At 38.5% G+C, this 14,782-nt stretch overlaps 1 protein-coding gene across 1 annotated transcript in view; it reads left to right on the top strand.

Annotated features, from left to right (window-relative positions):
• nbas (NBAS subunit of NRZ tethering complex) overlaps positions 1 to 14,782 on the top strand; it is a 147,322-nt gene that overhangs the window by 2,129 nt on the left and 130,411 nt on the right. The window contains 11 exon segments of the mRNA XM_057352377.1: positions 650 to 727; positions 1,625 to 1,672; positions 2,122 to 2,165; positions 5,617 to 5,750; positions 7,358 to 7,491; positions 9,513 to 9,611; positions 10,021 to 10,159; positions 11,841 to 11,906; positions 12,060 to 12,188; positions 13,557 to 13,620; positions 13,982 to 14,175. Of these exon segments, the coding sequence (XP_057208360.1) occupies positions 650 to 727; positions 1,625 to 1,672; positions 2,122 to 2,165; positions 5,617 to 5,750; positions 7,358 to 7,491; positions 9,513 to 9,611; positions 10,021 to 10,159; positions 11,841 to 11,906; positions 12,060 to 12,188; positions 13,557 to 13,620; positions 13,982 to 14,175 (1,129 nt within the window).

Genomic DNA, 14,782 nt, shown 5'->3' on the forward strand with positions numbered 1-14,782 from the left:
GTAGTCTGGTTTAATTTTAACCTTTTTTAAAAAATATTTCTATGTTTGCTTGCTATCTGGGACACTTAAAAGCTTTAAGTTAACGGTTATTTTTAATGAGTAGATTGCACTGTCCGGGTTTACAGTGTTGTTAAGGGAAAGCCCTCCTTTGTATTTAGTATTGGTAACAGACTAGTAGAACATTTATACTACATTAGGTGATTATTTAAATGTTTAAAATAAGGAAATATTAAGATATTGCTAGCACATGTAGTATTATACAATAGTACATGCGTAGTTCACAAATAAATGTGTAAATGTGTCCTATGGTCCCATGTTTAAAAAAATGAAATAATATTAAATAATACAACTACTAATACTAACAGTTTGTTGTCTAGATTTTTGCTGTCACACGATAGGACACATGTATTTGTCAACTACCCATATATACGTTAGTGTTCAGTAGCTCATTGCAGCACAAGGTCAAGTATTTAGTTTTAATTATTTTAATTGTCAGCTGGAAATTTTTGAAGGGGCCCAAGAAAAATCTTGGGGGAAATGCTCGCCCTAGCCCCCCCACACCCGGCCCTGATTCTAAGCATCTGTTTGTTTGGGTGACACTTCAATGCTGTCTGGCTCCTCACACTAAAAGCTTGTTTCTGTGTTTTAGCCCATCCAGCTCAACTCTGCCACCCGGGCTGGTGCGCCTAGCAACCAAACAAGTGAACTGGCAACTGGTGCTGGCAAGGTGATGTCACCTGCTTTTCTGAAAGCTTTTCAGAGAATCTGACCAGTTTAGATTTTGTTGGGTCTGGTGTTGATTTATGTTCATCATTCTTTTTTGTGGTTGTCAGTAAATCATTACTTCGTTCTTAAGTTTTTAATTGCATTTAAAGAGATTTGAAAATCTGTCATCATTTACTCGCCCTCAGGTTGTTTCAAACCTGTATACATTTCTTTGTTCCAATGAACACAGAGAAAGATATTTGGAAGATTGTTAGCAATTTTCAGTTCTGGGACATCATCCACTACCATAGTAGGAAAAAATATATATATATATTTTGTTCTGTTGAACACAAAATGAGATATTTTGAAGAATTTAGGAAAACAAAGAGTTCTCAGGCACCTTTGACTACCAATTAATTCTTCCTGCTATGGTAGTCAATGATGTCCCGGAACTGAAAATGACTACCATTCTTCCAAATATCTTTCTTTGTGTTCATCGGAAACAGAGTAATTTATACAGGTATAAAATTACATGAGCGTGAGTAAATGATGACAGAATTTTCATTTTTGGATGAACTATCCCTTTAATGATGTGTTGTTGTTCACACAACAGCTTACTTTGCTTCTTGTGATGTGTCTTTATTTTAATTAAACTTCTCTTTGTGGATGCAAACCATGTAATCTCAGTCCATGTAATCTCTGCTGTTTTTCTTCCTCCTGCCAGTTATCTAGTATGCAAAACAGTGAAATACCAGCAGAGGCTGCCAGATTTAATTAGCTATTGATCTGCAGATAGAAGACAAGGTTCTTTGTGATAGAAATGTTTCTTTTTTGGGCGTTTTATGTCCTGTGTTTGCTTACCCAGTCATTCTGTTGTTGTTTTTCCCCCATTTTGTTATTTTTTTATTTTTACATGCAGTAATGGAAAACTTCTGGCTGTGGTTCAAGACCAGTGCGTGGAAATTAGGTAATTCTGCACATCGATTGGAAATGTTGGCTCTTTCTATAATTGGTTAATTTTTCACCCTCTTGTCTCACGTTTTGTACGGTTAAGCAGTGGTACTTCTGAGATTGATGATGTGGTGCACATGATGTATTTTCAAATGTACCGTATGTGTGTTCTCATGTAGAGTTTGGTTTCAGAAGGTGTGATTTATTACGTTTAGCATTAGCTAATCCACACTCGAAAATGAAAGTCATGCTTGAGGGCTCGAGGGAGCTTTTTCTTGTAATTTAGAGCCTGGTGTTTGAAAAAAGCATCAAATTGCTTCGCCTATAAAATGTATAGTTCCACTATGTGAATACATTCTCCTGTGTTTACCTGGTATGGTTATTGTAAACTCTAAACTCTTAAGTGCTGATAGTTGTAATTGCAGTAATCAACACACTTCTAAGTTGCTTCTTGCTTTCTTTCAGGTCAGCTAGAGATGATTTTGGATCAGTCATAGGGAAATGCCAAGGTATAGTGAAAGTTTTGTCTTTATTACTATTTTGCAGTTAATCGAGTTTAATTCCCCAAAATAAGGAATTAGTTTTTAAAGGCTTTGAAGGGATACAAATTCGTTATATTTACTCACCCTTGTGCTGTTCAAACCTTCTATGGCTTTCTTTGATCTTTGGAAACATTGTACCGTTTTTTGTTATGTTGCGATGCAACATAACAACCTGCTTGTTGCTGAAGTAGTAGACCATGTTTTTACACATCCAATCAATTCGCAGTGAAATTCCTTTTCACTTGGAAATGTGTCAGAGTACGGAATTAAAACGATCGCAACTTCCGGTTCATGGGGACTTTAAGATTTTAAGACTTTAAGAAAACCTTCACATAATAATGAATTATGGTTCATTTTTCTACACCAAACCAATGTGTTTGCTTTCAGGACACTTGAAATATACAGCATGAGTCATGTGGAGTTATTTTTATAATTATTTGTGTCCGTTCACTCCCATTGTAACTTCAAAACTCCAAAACACTTTTTTTATAAAAAATCAGTGCTTTGCATCCAAAGACAGCCACAGAGGGTCTGAACGACACGAGGGTGAGTAAACGATAACAAAATGTAAATTTTTTGGTGAACTATCCCTTTAACTTTATTCAACCTTGTGTCAGTGGCCACAAAAGGCTCTATTTGTAGTTTTCTTCCCTGCGCTATAGCCTAAAGAGCATTACATTTCCATTTAATATTTTATGAGCAATATCATTCAGAGTGTGCTTTCAATTCACTTTTATTCCTCAACTGTCTTAGTTCATTTCAGTTCATTTCATGGATATATGCCTTCAGCCAATATCTTTGGTAAAGGCAGAACTTGCAGTAGTGTGAACTATGTAATGAAGGTGCTGGATTAATTCTGCTTAGTTTCATGCGTTCTGTTATACAACCAGGTTTTTACTCGTGAGACGGAATGCAATGTTTTATATCGGATAAATGCATGTTCTGTGCCGCAACCCTGATGGGCTTGTTTTTTCCTTCTGTGACAGCACCTAAGACATTTAACACATGTAACCTTCTCAGTCGTTCATTTAAAATGAATCTATGTGTAAATAAATCTCTTCTATCTGTGAAGAAAATGGAGTGTGAATCTGGGAGTAGAGAAATATAATAAACTGTATTTTTATGTCACATAGGGTGTATGCGAGAGGTCTCAATAGTGCAGTAAATGAAATATGATTGACTACAAGTGCGTTTTCAAAGTTTTATTTCTGTTAAAACCAAATGAAATCCCATCACGTACGAAGTTTTATCCTTTTTGGATTCAGGTGGCTTTCAAGTGGTATTATTGTAGGAGAGAACTGTACAGAAAATCTGTGTCATGTATGATACGTCATCAATATTTTGGTCTGAAGAGACAATATTCTTTAATTTGACATAGTCTGTTTGTTAATGGTTATTTTATGTCTATGTTTAGAAGTACATAGATGACCTCAAAGCATCAATCCCAAACTGAAAGTCACAATTTGATTACAATGGATAGCTGTTCTTTATTGTGTTTAAATGCATTAATTCTTGTTGTTTTTATTTACAGAGAGCACAAAGTGACTCAGCAGCCTTTGCGCTTTCATTCTGAGGGTGATGTTTTTATAGCGAGACTCAAGCAGTTAACATCGCTGACTGTGCGTTTTTTTCCGTCGTACACCGCACATGCAGTTTTATTTAAATGAGATTTACGGCGTGCGAATCTTCCCAGATACGGTACGCTCATCTCACAAATTCAGGCATATTGGCCCTAGCGTTCATCTTAGATTAATTAGCTTTTAACAGCTGAGGGGTGATTTATGGACCCTGCTTAAGCGTTTCCCCTACCGATATTTATCTTGCTAAGTGCCATCATTCATTGTAAAATATTGACCCACCCACCCAATTTTTTTACTTGAATAGAAATCGCCAGCTTGCGTTTCTTAGTTTTTAACACCACAGGGGTCAGATTGATAAGATGGTTGCTATGGTAACATTCGGCTTTGATGCACAGTGCTGCTATCGCTTGTGTCTGATCTCAGTCGTACCACTCAGACCAAAGGCAAATTTTTTTAAGTGAATATCTGTTTGATTAATCCCGCCTTGTCTGATGAACGGTAGCTGGACGGTTTCCAAAGTACAGGTTTTTGAAACATGGGGCCTGCGGGCTTATTGAGATGAGCTGTGATTAAACAGATTTTTACACAGCGGATGGTTCACTGGACTGCTGTTTAAGTGATATAACTGTACTGCTTTTATCAAGCAGTGTTTCGAAGCTTGAAAATTGAGGACGCCTCAAGTCTTGACACACACCGAATCAGATTTGTGCTCAGTGTGGTTACACTTCAGTAGCTTTTGATGTTTGATTGTTCTGTCTTTTTGTCACCGTCGACCGCAGAGGTCGTCACGAGAGAATGGATCTCGATCGCACAGGTGATGCTACATTGACAGTGCTCTTTAAAATGGGCCCATATTTGTATTGATTGTTTGGCAGACAGGCAGGAGGCAGAAAGACGAATCAGAAAATTGGATTGGAGAATGTCACAGTAAAAGTCAAATGATTACGTTTTGATCAGTTGCGAACAGATGTGGATTTATGGCTGTTAAACGTCCCCGTGGCTTTGGGGGTTGATTGTTTAAATTGTTATCGCTTTTTTAAGGGTTGTCAATGTAATTAAAGCTGAAGCGTGTCGTTTTTGTGCCATTGATGCAATATAATAATCATAATGGTTGTTTTCAAACAGGTTTCCAAACTAAACTTTTTCTGTCTTTCTGTCTATTTCAAACTATTTCATGTCTTGCAATATGAATGAAGGATTATCTGCGCAATTCCAGTGTTATGGATGTTTCAAAACTTGAAATATAAATTGTTAGAGAATGAATTTATTGCCAATATATTAAACCATCTGTTTATATTTTATGAGTCCATATATCAGAAAAATATCAGTTTTCTGTTTTAAAATAGGAAACAGTTAATGTGTTATGGTTGTGACAAAAAAAGGACACGTTTTTGAAAGGCAACATATTTTGTAGAATTTCTGTGAATTAAAAATGCGCAAACCAGAAGCAGTAATACCCAACACATGGAGAAGGGATGGCTCTTTTATAGTCTTTTCTCTTTTTCTTTCATGTGCCCATTTATGAGGAATATGGAACGTTATGGATGTTTCATACCTGACTAGAGAAAACTATGCTTTAAAAACACAAAAGTGCTTTAAATACTAAGACAGACTTCACATTGGTATTTAAACCACCAATATTGACATCTTGCCTATCAGTATGGTAAAAACATTTGATAAAAACGTTTTTCATCGCAAGGTTGACATTTGCATGGAATTGCAATCTCTGAATGTGAAATTGGGATAGTAAAACATATTTTAACATCAGAAAAATGAAACACTTAGCTTTAAAGTATAATGCACTTATACGTATTTGTCTGTTGTCTGCCCTCCTGCAGTGCCCAAGGACCCGAACCCTCACTGGCGTAAGGTTGCATGGAGTCATGATTGTGCCCTGCTGGCTTATGCTGACAGCACCGGCACGGTCCGAGTCTTCGACCTGATGGGCAGTGAGCTCTTCATTATACCTCCTGTACGTCAACCCTCCGCTGCACTCGTCTGTCTTTATTTATCACCTCCAGTCGTTTCACTCTTATTTCGCTTTAGCTTTTTCTCAGTAACAGTTCTGTTTCATCTGCTGAACTGTCCTCTGTCTCTCTACGTGTGATGGTTATAATGACTGCACCCTAATGAGTGGGTGTAGTTTGCCCTCTGGCTCCTTGCTCAGCATCACTTTCTCTCTTTTCTTATGTCTACAGTATATGTCCAACATAGTTGTTGAAACATTTATGAAGATTGACTAACACACACTCAAGTGTAGGGATGAGTCTAGTGGGAAGACGATTTGACTAATCATCCGATAACTAACTAGTGTAATTTCTTTTTAGTTTAGCTGTGAAAAGGGTGCTTGACAGGATGTTTTTTCAGAAAAGTTGAACTTTTTTCAACCTCAAAAGACACTCTGAGCTGCAGAAAAAGACGCCGGCGCTGACGTTTAAAAAAGCGCTCAGGACTTTTTTGAAAACACGGTTTACTCCATAGAATTATAATTTAAAACCGACGCTAGCAGCTTCAATAAAGAAGTCAAGCTCTGAACACAGACAGCTTTGTCTATTTGTAGTGGTTCTCTCTTGAGCTGATATGGTAGATGCTAAAATTGCTGATAGCGAACCAGCTGGGTGGATTGTCTGTTATTTGGTGTGAGATTTGTTTAGTTGGGCACAGTGAGAGCCTGAAAGCGTGTGCGAAAAGCTTACAACCCTGAGCTCGTGATTGAGCAGACACCTGATGCTAGGCGGTCTAGTGATAGGGGAGGGGCCATGCATGCTCGGACGCTCCATTGCGTCTTCGATCCCCCGTTTTAGCCCCGCCCAAAACATCCTGAAAAGAGAATTGGTGAATAACTGTTTAACTCCACAATTCAGTACTAGATTCTTCTGAGTCTTTGTAATTTGTTTCAGCAATACATTTCTAACATCTATAATGTGTTTAGTAACAATTCTCATAATTATCTTTACCCGGACTTTAAGACTCATATCCAATTAAAGGATTAAGATATTTAAATACACACATTTGTTTTTTGTACTTTGGTGAACTTTATAATCGGGGTAATTTTGTGTGGTTTTAGCTTTTGATTTATTAAAGTGCTTTTAAAAGTCAAGTTTCTTGCTACAATATACTACAGTATATTGCTTTGACTGGCTAGTCTCTGGCCCTCCCGCCTGCCTCTCTCAAGAGGGGGCTTTCCCCACTCTGTTGCCCATGCAAAGAACACATTTTCTGGCTCCTTTCAGCTATAAGCCCCCTGATTCCCCTGACGGACATTTTTAAAGTTTTGATATCATAAAAAGCATCGTCTTGACCGGTTTTGCCACTTTCAAATCCCCCCCATTTCTCCCTCTGCAAACCTTTTGATTGCTCCGATCGCCCCCCTCTCTCTCTGTCCCTGGTCCTTTCCTGCATTGCTCCACAGACTTCCATCTCTCTGTCAGAAACTATTCGTTTAGTCTCTCTCTCCGTTGCAGAGTCTTAGTGTGTAATGACCTGTATGACTCTATATATTTTTGTCACTTTGTAACTTGGCTTCCGTCTCTCTAGCACACTTGTTTGATGTCTTTCTTGTTGCCCGAATCTCTCTAGGCTGTGAGCTTCCCTGGAGATTTTAGTTATGCAGCAGCCGGTCTGATGTTCTTGGAGTACACCGCCAGCGCCCAGTGGTCAGCCGAGCTGCTGGTTATCACCTACAGTGGGCAACTCAAGAGTTTTCTGGTTAGGTAAGCAGAAAGGAGCCTGTTCAGGTGAAGATAGAAGTTTCATAGCATAGAAAATGATGTCACCTAGAGACGCTAATATTCACAAAAACACAAATAAAGATGTATAAAGATTTTTAAATAAGAGATCCCCGAGCACATAATGCTTTGTTTTTTAAGTTATGTTTGCTTTCAGAGTTTCCTGCCCTTAAACCATAAAGTTGATGTACTCCTTGCATAATCTAAAATATTTAGCATTTACAAAAAGAGATAAAAGATTAAGAGATTAAAATAAGACCATAAAAATGTTTACTTATTACTACCCTGAAGAGGCTGCAAAATCTGTTTTTCTACGTTAATAACTACACTCAAATGATCCTGTTTAAAGGTCCAATGTGTAATTTTTTGGAGGATCTATTGACAGAAACGCAATATTATATACATAACAGTGTCTTCAGGGGTGTTTAAAGAGCTTACATAATGAAGCGTTATGTTTTTATTATCTTAGAATGAGCTATTTCTGTCTACATACACCGCGGGTCCCCTTGCATGGAATTTTGTTTCTACAGTAGCCCTAAACGGACAAACTGCTCTACACAGTGCGTTTTGTAAATACGGGAAAGAAGCTCAAATTTGACAACATCTCATTTCTGTGTCAGCCCCCTCAGTGCTTCGAAAGGAAGGGGGGGGACAAAGTTGCAATTCGCAACCTCACCATTAGATGCCGCTACATTTCATACACTTGACCTTTAAAAGTTTACATAGTCGTGGTTATAGTGTGGTGCTTCTCTAAGCTTGAATGAAGCCTTTGTGTTGGATGTCACATCATATTGTCACTGTGGGGTGGAATGAAAATGTGTAGAGCATGCTGGGGATCAAAGAATACACAGTACCTGAAGTATATTTGTCAAGAACAGTGGGTTGCTTTTCAGCTCAGAACAAACCAGGTACTCACATCTCAAAAGACTACATTGTCATTCATGCTTGAAAAGACAACACACAATATTATAAACCAAGGGTACGCAAAAGGATAGGAAATATTCAGTTAACAAAAGAGTGCTGTGTTGCGTTTTTTCGGAAGAGACCCAAAAAATCTGTGGTTATTGGTCATAAGTGGCTATCATAATCTAAAAAGCTATGTTCCCGCTTAACGTGGCAATACGTGAATCATACATCAAGGAGGATTTTAGAACAGGTTTACTAGAGATGATTCTAATTCTGCTACCTGCTGGCAAAGCTTAAACGCCTGGAACCAGCGCCAGATGTCCCACATCTACATTGTGTTGTTTTTATCTCAGTAGTACTATAAGGGGGAATTTTTAGCTCTTGAGTATTAATGATATTCCCTGCAGTTCCTAACTCATAATTCTTTATTTAATAAGCTCAAAGTTCTTCACACCATCATTAAACTGTTTTCAGTAATGGCGGATAAATATACAAAATATTTTTTTTCTTCTCAGTAACTTTGCTGTAGGTTTTTAAAGCTCTAAAGAAAGCTTTTTCACATTTCATTGTTCTCTAATTATGTTTCTGAGAGGAAAGTATTCGTGATTGTTTTACATTAAGGACATTTTCAAAGTCATTTGGAAATGCCCGACCGATGTTGGAAGATTTCTTAGGGATGAAATGTAGTTGAAAGAACCAGAATTTTCACTTAATTGCTGTCATTTGTATTTTCCTTTCACTCTTAGGAACTGTTGAAACTTGAACATTTTTCTTTAACTAACAGCCTAAGGACTTGCACATACCCAGCTATAAATGTCTGTTCTGAGTGAATTGTGCACATTAATACCTACAGTAATTGTTTATGCTGTGAAACAGTGGTGAAACAACATTTATCGAGCATCTTGCAAAGTATGAAAGGACCAGTTCACCCCAAAATGAAAATTCTGTCTTCATTTACTCAACCTCAAGTTGTTCCAAATCTTTATATATTTCTTTGTTCCGATGAACACAGAGAAAGATATTTGGAAAAGGGTCACCCAAAAATTGAAAATTCTGTCATAATGTAATGTTAATAAGTAGATTTTCTGTTTCTCCCTCAGTGTTGGAACCAATCAGGGCTTTCAGGAGAATCACAGCTTTAGTTTCTCCGCTCACTATTCCAATGGGATTACCACAGCTATATATCATCCAAGCCACAGGTGGGTCCCATCCTAAAGTCGCTGTATGTTTGTGTGTGAAACAGAATCGCTCTTAGGATGAGAAACACACATTCTCCCAAATGTCTTTATTGCTTGAATAGGCATCTCAATTGCATTTGCAATTTGGTTACATTCAGAGTGCTTTTATGAGAAAGGACTTGTTAGGACATTAGCTGCCACATGGGGGCACTGTTAATATATTGTGTAGAAGCGTGCATGTTTGTGTGTGTGTGTTTTTATATGTGCATTTGAATGTGCTGTTCACATTTGTAAGATGTCTAAATCAGATCCTATTTCATCAGCCCCTCACGGACCACTTCACTCTGATATAACCGGGTTAAGGTGCTGTGTGTGTTTGGCTGTCTGTTTCCTCTGTCTCGCGCAACTGATGTGTTTGTCTGTTTCTCAGGTTGCTGCTGGTGGGAGGGTGTGTGTCCCATGACAGTGATGCTTCCAGGGCGAGCCGTTGTGGGATCACAGCGTGGAGGTTGTTATCGGGGTCACCGCACTATAAACAGGTCACCAGCTATGAAGATGACATTAGTGCGGTGAGTCTCTCCGCACGTGTCTGGAAATGTTAATGGAACGGTACAGCATTCATGATTTTGAGCAAATGGATTTTTGGGTGTCTTAGATCGTTGGTTTGAGCAATAAAAAAACAATCTTGTTTTTGAACTTCTTGTCTGTGTAAAACGCAATATTGCAATTCTGGTTGCCAAGGAGTGGATTAGTAGCCTGTTGCTATGGTGTTGCTTGGGCGTCGTTTTACTGGCCCAAATCAAAAGCGCACAACTTCCAGTCTAATATCAGTTATAGATCCTATGGATTTCTTCTTTATTGTAAATCTGTGGAATTTTTCTTTTTGTTTAATGCAAGAAAGATAATAGCACACCTCCCTTAAAGGAACAGTTCACCCAAAAATGACTCGCCCTCAAGTTTAATAAAATTCAGTTCAATACTTTATTTATCCCCGAAGGGCAATTTACGAGGTCCCGCAGACTAGCATAAACACTATATATCAAGCATCACACATACATAGCACAAAACGCAATATAATAAAATAACAACAAAGAGTTGCTCCAAATCTTTGTTCCGATGAACACAGAAAAAGATATTTGGAAGAATAATTGTAACCAAACAGTACTTGGCCACCATTGACTGCCATAGTAGGAAAAAACTCCTTATAAATGTCTTTGTTCTGTTGAACACAAATGAAGATATTTTAAAGAATGTATGAAAGCAAACAGTTCTGATGCACTATTGACCACTATTGTAAATTGTCCTACTATGGTAGTCAATAGTGGCCAAGAACTGTTTGGATGCAGGCATTCTTCCAAATATCTTTTATCAGAACAAAGACATTTAGAACAATTTGGAACAACTTGAGGGTGAGTAAATGATGACAGATTTTTTTGGGGTGAACTGTCCCTGTAAACAAACAGGAAAATATTGCTGGATTGTACTGGATTTCATAAAAAGTGTACTAAATCTGTACTAGTCCTTGCATTCGTATGGGTGACCGTGACTCTATCCTTGAAGAAACAGAGATATCTCCTGGAGGAAAGACTGCTGACTGCACTGACTGCTGCTCAGAATACACAATAATCATGCATTCCCACATGGCTGTGCTTCACACAAACCTGAAACCATAGACACGTTCTTGCTTTGTAGGGTTTTATGTATTGAGCCCTGGAACCAGAACTGTGTGAGCTTAACAAGAGCTTTAGTTCTCAAGATTCCTTCTTCCAACGGTGTGGCTTTTTAATGCATGTTGTTAGGAGAAGCTTCTCGAATGTTCTGATTAAAACGCTTTGAAATTCTTCACGTTTTTATTACTCATTTAAAATTCAATGATTTATTTATGGATTTGGCTTTTGGCTTGACATAGCGTAATGTTATTGAGGTCGAGCGTGAACGATGTGTTTTCAAACCCAAATACTCTGCAAGCACAGGTACGTTGCCAGGAGGTCTCACATTATATTTTGAGTGTGCATGTTTGTATGAAACATCTAATAAATAATATCTCTTGAAGAAAGCAGATTCACGTGCATGCGTGATTGGCGTAGCCTCTCATTGCCGTGCCGTTTGAAACTCGCCCACTAATAATAGCTGTTTAAAGGCATACATCTGTGAGAATATTGCAATGGGTGTAATGATGGGTGTAAATGCACCCGTGGTATTCATAAGAAGTTAAGAATTTATTACTCATCATTTCTTCTTCCTGTTTAGTCTCAGAGGCGTGGATTCCTCAGGATGCCCAGCTTTCTGCTTTTCTCCAGGCGTAACAACGAGCAGGTGACTCAACTTGGTTGGCTTCTTCTGGCTTAGTGTTCTGTTTTTCTGTCTCTCCGGGGTAGTGAGACAGCATATAAAAAGCTCAAGCTCATTCTGCTAAGGACTCGGAATGAAAAGTGTAATGCCTAATTGAATGTGTGTGTTTTTACTCAGGACGGCGTGTTCAGAATGAGTTTGTCTCCTGATGGCACTGTTCTGGCTGTGATCCACTTCTCAGGAAGTCTGAGTCTCTGGGATGTTCCATCATTCAAACTGAGAGGCAGCTGGAAACAAGAGGAACAAGTAAGAAAATCATTGTGTGTGTGCGTGTGTGTGTGCGAAGAGATTTAAAGGCACAGTGAGTCATTTCTGCCAGTAGTGTTTTCAAATAAAATTGTGAAAATTAGTAGTTTTCAAACAAATATCCCAGTGCTCATGTACTTTTGCATTGGGTCATGATGCGTATTGCACATTAAATAGTTAAGTTCTTTATCTGGCAATCTCTAATCTGATTGGTTGGTTTTACGCAACATTGGGGAGGAAGTGCACACTGATTTTTTTCATTGATTGATTGAAACAATAAACACCTTAACATGACATAATCACCAGATTTGCCAAAGTTTGCCAGCTTAAAGGTGTAAAATCCTTTATATTCTGACAGTTTTGTTTGAGATACTTTAAAGGTCCCGTGCAGTTAATTTAGTGGCATCTAGTGGTGAGGTTGCGAATTGCAAACAGCGGCTCGTTCCACCCCTCGCCCCTCCCTTTTGAAGCACTACGGTGGCTGTCACAGAACTAAGATGTCGTCACGTTTTTGCTTCTATGCTAAAGGAGATAACGTTTATACAAAACGCTTTCTGGAGAGTAGTTTGTCTGTTTACGGCTACTGTAGAAATAACATGGCGAAATTCCATGCAAGGGGGACATCAGTTTCACTCACCGCATGCGGTTCATGTCCGGCATCTTTTAGCGCTAGGACGGCTCCATATATAAGTTTCAAACGATCTCCAAATCCAGCGTTATTTCCACCGTTTATATAACATTCATCACCCAAATGCAGTGAACAAACAAACACCTGAACTTTGCGAACGTATGCTTTCTCTCTCTCTCTCTCTCCTGCACACAAGTGAAAGTGACGTCTGCGCATGCTCCTTCTCTTGCTCTCCTTGCTGCCGTGTGGGCGTGCCGCGTGCTTTTCCGGGAGACTTGTCCAATGAGGGACTAAGAAAATTTGTTACGAAACGGTTTTATATGTTCGAAAAAAACTTTCCGAAACCTGTACGATCGCTGGGGGAGTGTATCGAGCACAGAAATACTACGTAATACGCCCAACTCGTTTTTTGACAAGTTGACCATGTTAAGCATGAGAAGACAGCACGTTTAATAGTGTAAAGAAGTCAGAATGCATGACACATCGTTGAAGCACCCTTTTAATATCCCTCGCTGGGGCACAGTTAGACACGATCACACATTTCCCAATATGTTGCAGGATTATTTGTTTGCTGTTTGCCTGTGTGTTTGTTTGTCTTTTGCTTCGCACGCCAGACGAAGTTCAGACTCCAGATGTCACGCTGTTCTGCCTGACTGATTTGTCCACCGTGATTTGTCTCTCTTCAGAAACCCCCCCCGAGCAATTCTCTTTTACACTCTCTGACTCTCTCTTTCGTTTAGCCTGGATTTGACGAGATCAACCCGGAGTGGAAGACCTCGCTGGAGAAAAGGAAAAAGATAAGAGGTAGACGGACCTTTAACCTCATGTGTTTGTCCACTTATCTTGCGCTATTAATTATATAGTGAGTGCAGACGCTGTCGAGGAGAGAGAGAAGAATGCTTTAATGAAGCCCGGTGTGTTGTGCCTTCACTCTGAGGCGTTAAATTCACACACTGACGTTTTGATAGTGGGTTTAGATCACTCGATTTCATTAAGCTTGTCTGTTCGCTCATCCTTGGTTCAAACTTTTTTTTCTAGTTCTTATTTGAAAAGAATGTTTCTGAATCATTTTTTTCATTTAGGCATGGAACGCTGACTTTGAACGTCTGTGAAATGTTTTATTTATGATATTAAGATCTCTGCTGTGCTTCTTTCTCTTGTAAAGATAAGGAGCAGTATCAGTGTCTGCTAGATGTGAGCTGGTGGAGTGAGACGGCACTGATTTTGGCTCGCTGTTCTGGGGCCCTCACTGTGTCCTCTGTGCGGACCCTTAAAAATCTGTTGGGCAAATCCTGCGAGTGGTTCGAACCCTCACCGCGAGTCACCTCGGCCCATGATGCCGGCTTCCTTAGTTTGGAGGTGTGTGTGCACGACTTTAAAATATTCATGAGTTTAATGTGATGCAAATATATATAAAGCTGAAGAAATAATTAAGAGACCATTCCAAATTTTCATTTAATCAGCATTTCTGGATGTATTGTGGCCATTCCAGTCCTGTGTCTGTTGAATTTCAACAAAATCAAACCTCAGGAGTGACATAAAGTCATCCAACAGCAATGTGAAAGACTGACCGCATGATGAGACACATGAAAACTGTGATAAAAATCAAGGTTATCACATAAAAAAATCGATATTTGAACGTTTTCTAAATACATGTACAAATATTACTGTTTCAAAGTGAATATGAACTTTCTTTACAGTATTTGATGTTCTTTTCTGTTATTTTGAGCTGTTTCTCGTGTTTTCATTTTCTGTAGATAAATGCAAATATAAACAATATTTGTATTTGAAATTTGGAAGAAAGTAGTTCACAGAATGAAACAAAAATAATAATTTTACCTAAACACATACCTATACTGTAAATAGTAAATTGAGAAAAAACGAAAATGGCCCCCTTAGTTTTTTGTAGTGGCTGTATTTACAGTATATTTATATACACACATATATATATGTATGTTTGTATGTA

Source organism: Triplophysa rosa, linkage group LG15, assembly GCF_024868665.1.
Source record: "Triplophysa rosa linkage group LG15, Trosa_1v2, whole genome shotgun sequence".
Lineage (NCBI taxonomy): Eukaryota > Metazoa > Chordata > Actinopteri > Cypriniformes > Nemacheilidae > Triplophysa > Triplophysa rosa.